This window comes from Eucyclogobius newberryi, unplaced genomic scaffold (assembly GCF_026437365.1).
Source record: "Eucyclogobius newberryi isolate DKJ021-1_F unplaced genomic scaffold, fEucNew1.0.hap1 SCAF_17, whole genome shotgun sequence".
Classification (NCBI taxonomy): Eukaryota; Metazoa; Chordata; class Actinopteri; order Gobiiformes; family Gobiidae; genus Eucyclogobius; species Eucyclogobius newberryi.
In genome coordinates this window covers 26,747,828-26,755,570 of record NW_027315801.1, presented here as the reverse complement: position 1 = coordinate 26,755,570, position 7,743 = coordinate 26,747,828, and the positions used below count along the sequence as shown (strand labels likewise).

The 7,743-nt window shown below is 48.5% G+C and overlaps 1 protein-coding gene across 1 annotated transcript in view; it reads right to left on the bottom strand.

Annotated features, from left to right (window-relative positions):
- The window catches only part of abtb1 (ankyrin repeat and BTB (POZ) domain containing 1), a 15,510-nt gene extending 7,767 nt beyond the window's left edge, over positions 1-7,743 (bottom strand). Inside the window, exons 1-8 of the mRNA XM_072449728.1 lie at positions 7,521-7,743; positions 7,133-7,195; positions 7,007-7,062; positions 3,195-3,342; positions 2,854-3,013; positions 2,718-2,763; positions 2,441-2,557; positions 1,879-1,991 (exon numbers count right to left, since the gene is read on the bottom strand). Coding sequence (XP_072305829.1) covers positions 1,879-1,991; positions 2,441-2,557; positions 2,718-2,763; positions 2,854-3,013; positions 3,195-3,342; positions 7,007-7,062; positions 7,133-7,195; positions 7,521-7,576 — 759 coding nt within the window. The 5' untranslated portion in view covers positions 7,577-7,743. The remainder of the gene's footprint in view (positions 1-1,878; positions 1,992-2,440; positions 2,558-2,717; positions 2,764-2,853; positions 3,014-3,194; positions 3,343-7,006; positions 7,063-7,132; positions 7,196-7,520) is intronic.

Genomic DNA, 7,743 nt, shown 5'->3' with positions numbered 1-7,743 from the left:
AACTGGGTGTTGAGGGCTCTGCACTTGACTGGCTCACATCCTACCTCACCAACAGGCAAGAGTTCATTTCCCTCTCCGGTCACTCATCCACCCTCTCCCCAGTAACGCAGGGGTCCCCCAGGGCTCAGTCCTCGGCCCCCTCCTCTTCATCTGCTACATCTTCCCCCTTGGTCACATCCTCCGCCAACTCAACCTGGACTTTCACTGCTACGCTGACGACACCCAGATATACCTCACCACCAAATCCACCCAAAACCCTCCCCTCAGCCACATCGAAACCTGCATCTCTAGAATAAAATCATGGCTCACTCTCAACTTCCTCAAACTGAACAGTGACAAAACAGAGCTCCTCCTCATTGGCACCAAATCCACTCTCAATAAAACTGGTCCCTTTTCACTCAGCATCGACACCTCGACCATCACCCCCTCTACGCTGGTACGCAATCTCGGTGTCATCATGGACCCCACCCTCTCCTTCACTCCCCATGTCAGCCACATTGTCAAGACCTCATACTTCCACCTCCGCCGCATCGCCAAAATCCGACACTGCCTCACCCTCCCCGCTGCTGAATCCCTCATCCATGCCTTCATCTCCTCCCGCCCCGACTACTGCAACTCCCTCCTCACTGGCATCTCCTCCCATTCCCTCCATAGACTCCAAATGGTCCAAAACTCCGCTGCCCGCCTCCTCACCCACACCCGGTCCCGTGATCACATCACTCCCGTTCTCCGCTCTCTCCACTGGCTCCCCATCAAGCAGCGCATAAACTTTAAAATACTCCTCCTCACCTTCAAAGCTCTTCACCACCTTGCCCCCCCCTACCTGTCTGACCTCCTCATCCCCCACCGCCCCACCCGAGCTCTCCGATCCTCCTCCTCTCTCACCCTGACTGCACCAACATCCCGACTCAAAACTTTTGGCGACAGAGCATTCTCCCGAACAGCACCCCGACTCTGGAACTCCCTCCCCCAACCTGTCCGCCACTCTCCCTCACTCACAACATTCAAATCCCGCCTAAAAACATACCTCTTCACCCAAGCCTATGACCTCCCCTACCCCTAGCCTCCTCTACCCCATTGCCTACACTTCTACCCCCTGTTACATCCCCATCTTTTTCTCTCTACTTCTTCTGTCTTGTTCATTTTATCTGTATATTAATGTGTATTGTACTTGTTGTCCCCCCTGTCTGTAAATACCCCCCCCTTTTTTTATTATGTTCAGCGTCTTTGGGTCACTGAAAAGCGCTATATAAATAAAAGTTATTATTATTATTATTATTATTAGTAGAAAAAGCTTCAGTTGTAGTCATCTGGACTCAGTTAGAAAAAATAGACGTTTCGACTCTCATCCAAGAGTCATTGTCAATAACAGAATTTAGGTCGGGAACTCCGATATTTATACTATTCTGTGGTAAGACCAGCCCCATTGGGCGGAGCCTTCCTGAAGTAGAAAGAGTTGTTTGTTTCAACAGAAACAAACAACTCACAAACAACTCTTTCTACTTCAGGAAGGCTCCGCCCAATGGGGCTGGTCTTACCACAGAATAGTATAAATATCGGAGTTCCCGACCTAAATTCTGTTATTGACAATGACTCTTGGATGAGAGTCGAAACGTCTATTTTTTCTAACTGAGTCCAGATGACTACAACTGAAGTTTTTTCTACTATGGAACACGCCTGGACGAATGAGGGATTACACCAACATATATATGTATGTTATTATGTACAGGGAAAAATATCACTCAAAAATACCATAGCAAAAGCATGTGAAAATATGCGTACACAAAACTATGAGAAGTTTGCACAAAAAGATCAATACTCAGACTTCAGTCCAGACTCTTTAAGGTGATGTTTGTCCACTTGGTTGTAGTTTTTCACCTGAAGCTCAGCTGGAAGCGCACAGTCAGCTAACTGGGCCAGTTCGTCCTGTAGTCTGCCGTTCTGTGGTTCTAAGCTCAAAACCTTCACACAAATGCCTGGTTTGTTGGACACTATAGAAGCAGACAGAGAAACAAAGCAATCTATTAACAAGATTACACTGTGTAAGTAAACCTATTTGTGTACATAGTAAGCCTATTTTTATTTTTTATCCTATAGCCTATTTTTATTTTTTGTCCTATAGCAGAGTTTAATTGTTTTTCTTTTTGACTTATATAGGTTGTTTTATCATTGTTTATTGTTTTATGTTGCACTGAATCACCAAAGCAAGTTCCTATGTTGTGAATTCTGTTCATTGACAATGGCAATAAACCTTTTCTGATTCTGTCATTATATATTGTAAAAAATAAAACACCAGGATATTATTTGCAATCTACAAGACTATAAATAATGAAATAAACAAACTAAACAGATGATCCAAAATATAGAAATACAATGTTTTTTTACAATGCTTTATGAGCAACAACGAATAACATCAAAACAGAACAATATAGAAACTTACCAAAATTATAAACCTGTTTGCACTTATTCTCCAGCTCTTCAATCAGAGCTGACATCTGACACTGTTTGGCCAGCCGGGTGCAGTCCTCCAGGAAGCTTATATTAATGTCCATACGTCCTATAACACATGCACTATTATCAAGATGGATTTGAAATCACACATTTAGAAAAAAATACATCAGGTCCATATTTGGGGATTATGCTCCCCACATTGGTAATAAGAAAAGACTGTAACAATATAATTAGGACAACAAGACAATATTGTAACTGTTACCCACCTGTATAAATATACTGCAAGATTGCCGCAAAAGCTGATGGATTAATCTAAAAGAAACGCATGAAAATTAATGGGATTTACTTTTCTGTTGTTTTACTTTTCAAACTAATCAAATAAATGAAAGCGAAAGTTATTACCAAAGGGTGTTTTAATGTAATGAGAGTTTTTCCTCTCCATTTTGAGTTGAACATTTCGGAAAAGTATTCGGATCGGGCGCTGAGGACACAGCGGTGGGCTGGAAAAGTTTGTCCATGAACCAAGAAGTTCACATCACTGTGTTGTCCTTGTTCCAACAAACTAGACAGGGAAAAGGTTAAAATACAGTACTTTGTAAAGGCCGTCTTATTAAACACAGAAGTGCCATCACTGTGATATGTGGATTATTAAAAGCATTTACAGCTGAACTAGAGGATCTTTGAGTGTTCACTGTTTATTTTATTTATGTCAGGCCTTCACAGAGCAGCACAGATAGACTTACATGTAGAGGAAGTGGTTAAAGGCATCCTGCTGCTGCATTGGACACGTGTTGATGCAGTTGTATTCCTTTAGCAAACGTCGGATCTGGTCGTTCAGAGAGCCGTACATGCATCGCTCTCCTTCAAAAGTGTTGGCTTCACACTTAGCACCTGAAGTCCAGAAAACAACAGTTTGCAATAAAAGCTGCGCAATTTTTTTTAATTTTTTTTCCCCCCCCGCTCCACAGACGGGGGCGATCTGGTCACAAAACTGGACTCAAATGCGTCTTGATTGGGCTAGAGCAACGCCGGCGTCTGGTATGTGGACTGCCGCTTCTGTCCCAACGTCTTTGTTTTGTCAGTCGTATCCATTGTTTTGTTTTGTTCCCGCGTCTCTGTGTTGTCTTCTGTCTACATCCCTGCTCCTTAACTTCATCGGACATTACTGCACCGTCCATCGCTCATCTCCTCCCTCACTCCTGGACTATCTACTGCCCTAGCCGCCAGCTAACAGCTGGCTTAACACCTGCGGAGGTCCGTCATGGTATCGCGGGGCCTCCCTGCCGTGCAGACAAGGTCTGGGGCAACCAACGCCACTCACTCCACCAGCTTCAACACCCGGTCCACTGCTGCTTTTTCACAACTCTCTGCCCACCAGCTTCTAGTTAACCAGCCTCTAGCCACCGCCAACATACTAACTGGATTACTCTCATCTGCTGCTACGTTCCATCTGCTGCTACGTTCCATCTCCTCCTCGAACTATCACTCCCACGCCTCCAGGCCACCGCTCCACCAACTTCTCGCCTACTCACCTACACCGCTGCTGACCTTCACCTCCTCAACCATAACCACCGTCTCCCAGCTGCTGCTGCCTCTGCAGCTAGCTCAGCTGGGATCCTTCGCCGGCCCCGCTACATCCACAGGGGCTCTGGTCTCTCCCATAACCAACACTCCAACGACGGCTCACCTATCCCCTCACTCTGGACTACTTTTCGCCCCCCCGTCACCCCCACCTGCCGCAGTGCCAACCTCAGCAACCTCCGCCCCCCCCACCCCTGCGCCCCCATCCATCTCCGCGCCCCCATCCATCTCCCTTGCACTGCTGAACTGCCGCTCCCTCTCCAACAAATCACCTGTTATATCTGAACTGCTACTGGACAATAACATTGACCTGCTTCTCCTCTGTGAAACATGGCAACAGCCCCTGGATTTCTATGCTCTCAACCAAGCCACTCCATCCAACTACACTTACACTGCCAAACCCCGCCTCTCCAGGCGTGGGGGAGGTCTTGCTGTTATTCATAAAAAATCTACATCCATCACTGAACTGAACCTCAACCTTCCATCCATCTCATCATTTGAATACCTCGCCTTCTCCCTCCCCAACTCTATCACCGCTATCCTGATCTATCGTCCCCCAAAGCCCCACCCCTCTTTCCTCACTGAATTGTCTGAACTCCTCACCATCGCATCCTCTCTCTCTGCCCGCCTCCTACTCACTGGTGACTTCAACATCCACATTGACTGCCCCAACGCCCCACTGACATCCGACTTCCTCTCTCTCCTGGACTGCTTCCATCTCACCCAACACATTGACTTCCCCACCCATACCAAAGGCCACACTCTGGACTTAGTCTGTTCCTCTCTCCTACCCATATCTAAGCCCCACCCCCTCCCCTTCCCACTCTCTGATCATCTCTGCATCCTTTTCTCCGCCCCCCTACCCTCGCCCCACAACCCCAAAAAACGCACCATCACCTACCGCAATATCAAGTCAGTCAACCCCCTCACGCTTTCCCAGCTCATATCCTCTGCTTTACCCCCTGACTCCCCCCCCTCTTCCCCCGACGACTATGCTGTCATGCTCAACACCACCCTCTCCGACTCCCTTGACTCCCTAGCCCCCTGGAAAACCTCCTCCGTCTCATACATCAACCCCGCCCCCTGGTACACCCCTGAACTCCGCACCATGAAGCAGACTGGCCGCCAACTCGAACGACTCCTCAAAAGAACCCGCCTCACCGTCCACGCCGAAGCTTTCAAATTACACATCTCCTCCTACCGTGACGCTCTCCAAGCCGCCAAATCTGCCCACCTCTCCACCCTCATCAACAGCTCCCACCGGAGCCCTCGCACCCTGTTCTCCACCGTCAACAAGCTGCTCCAGCCACCGGACATCACTCCACCCTCCTCCCCTGACCTCTGCAACTCTTTCCTCCTTGCCTTCAATGACAAAATTTCCACAATCAACAGCTCCATGACTGCCGTCTCCATTAACTCCATCACCACCCCCACCCCTGCCCCCCCCCTCTCCCTGACCACCCACCCTTCCCTCCCCTCACCACCTTCTCCTCTGTTAACTCCTCTCATATCATAGACCTCATCACCGCTTCCAAAACCACCACCTGCTCTCTCGACCCCCTCCCAACGACTCTAACCAAGGCCTGCCTCCCTGCTCTCATCCCCTCCGGTCACTCATCCACCCTCTCCCCAGTAACGCAGGGGGTCCCCCAGGGCTCAGTCCTCAGCCCCCTCCTCTTCATCTGCTACATCTTCCCCCTTGGTCACATCCTCCACCAACTCAACCTGGACTTTCACTGCTACGCTGACGACACCCAGATATACCTCATCACCAAATCCACCCAAAACCCTCCCCTCAGCCACATCGAAACCTGCATCTCTACAATAAAATCATGGCTCACTCTCAACTTCCTCAAACTGAACAGTGACAAAACAGAGCTCCTCCTCATTGGCACCAAATCCACTCTCAATAAAACTGGTCCCTTTTCACTCAGCATCGACACCTCGACCATCACCCCCTCTACCCTGGTACGCAATCTCGGTGTCATCATGGACCCCACCCTCTCCTTCACTCCCCATGTCAGCCACATTGTCAAGACCTCATACTTCCACCTCCGCCGCATCGCCAAAATCAGACACTGCCTCACCCTCCCCGCTGCTGAATCCCTCATCCATGCCTTCATCTCCTCCCGCCTTGACTACTGCAACTCCCTCCTCACTGGCATCTCCTCCCATTCCCTCCACAGACTCCAAATGGTCCAAAACTCCGCTGCCCGCCTCCTCACCCACACCCGGTCCCGTGATCACATCACTCCTGTTCTTCGCTCTCTCCACTGGCTCCCCATCAAGCAGCGCATAAACTTTAAAATACTCCTCCTCACCTTCAAAGCTCTTCACCACCTTGCCCCCCCCTACCTGTCTGACCTCCTCATCCCCCACCGCCCCTCCCGAGCTCTCCGATCCTCCTCCTCTCTCACCCTGACTGCACCAACATCCCGACTCAAAACTTTTGGCGACAGAGCATTCTCCCGAACAGCACCCCGACTCTGGAACTCCCTCCCCCAACCTGTCCGCCACTCTCCCTCACTCACAACATTCAAATCCCGCCTAAAAACATACCTCTTCACCCAAGCCTATGACCTCCCCTACCCCTAGCCTCCTCTACCCCATTGCCTACACTTCTACCCCCTGTTACATCCCCATCTTTTTCTCTCTACTTCTTCTGTCTTGTTCATTTTATCTGTATATTAATGTGTATTGTACGTGTTGTCCCCCCTGTCTGTAAATACCCCCCCCCCCCCTTTTTTATTATGTTCAGCGTCTTTGGGTCACTGAAAAGCGCTATATAAATAAAAGTTATTATTATTATTATATTCGAAAAGCTGGTCTAAGGACAGGGGGCACTCTAGGGCAGCTCTCCATTTGTCCAAGTCCAAGTCCAAGTCAAGTCCATGTCAAGTCCAAGCAATAGAAATATCAAAACAATGTTAACAAGTCAACTCATCTGGGTTACTGCATTTTAATATGACCTTACCATTGGACAGCAAGTACTGGACCAGCTCTTCGTGGCCACAGAGACAGGCATAATATCTGTAAAAGGGTGTAATTTAATGCATACGTAATAAAATGTACACACACAAAGATGAATGCCAGTACTTACAGTGGGGTGCTGTCCCAGTTATCTCTTACATTAAGGTCAACATCTCTGTGTTCAACCAAATACCTACATGAAAAGGTGGAAAATAATGTAAATGTGTATACAATATTATTGAAACAATTAACACTAAATAAATCAGAGATCTATGTGATGAGCCTGAGCTATTGTAACCGTTATTCAGTTAGATTTTCTGAAAGTGCAAGTACTTTTAGTGCATGTCCAGACAAGAATGGGCCTGACCCATTTAAAACAGCAAAACACCAAACAAGCTTTTTCATTTACGCGCGACTTACGCTTTACGCACACGGACACTGCACGTAGACCTTCTATTTTACACTTTAATAGTGTTAACATATGGTGTGTGTGCTACATGTCGCAGGTTCCTGGTTACCTGACTCTGCAAATGTCGCCCTTTTTGCAGCTCGCAAACAGCTCGTGCACGTCCATAGCGTCCTCGGAGCGTGCGGTCGTCTGTGCGGCATGGATACGGCCCGGGGGCTGGACACTGACCGCTGCGGGACCGTGTTATGGATCAGGGGTTCTCTGGGCTCTGGGTCGGTCTCACCTTGTGGTTCTCGGCCGAGCGGAGGATCTGTTGTTGACAGGAGCAGTCG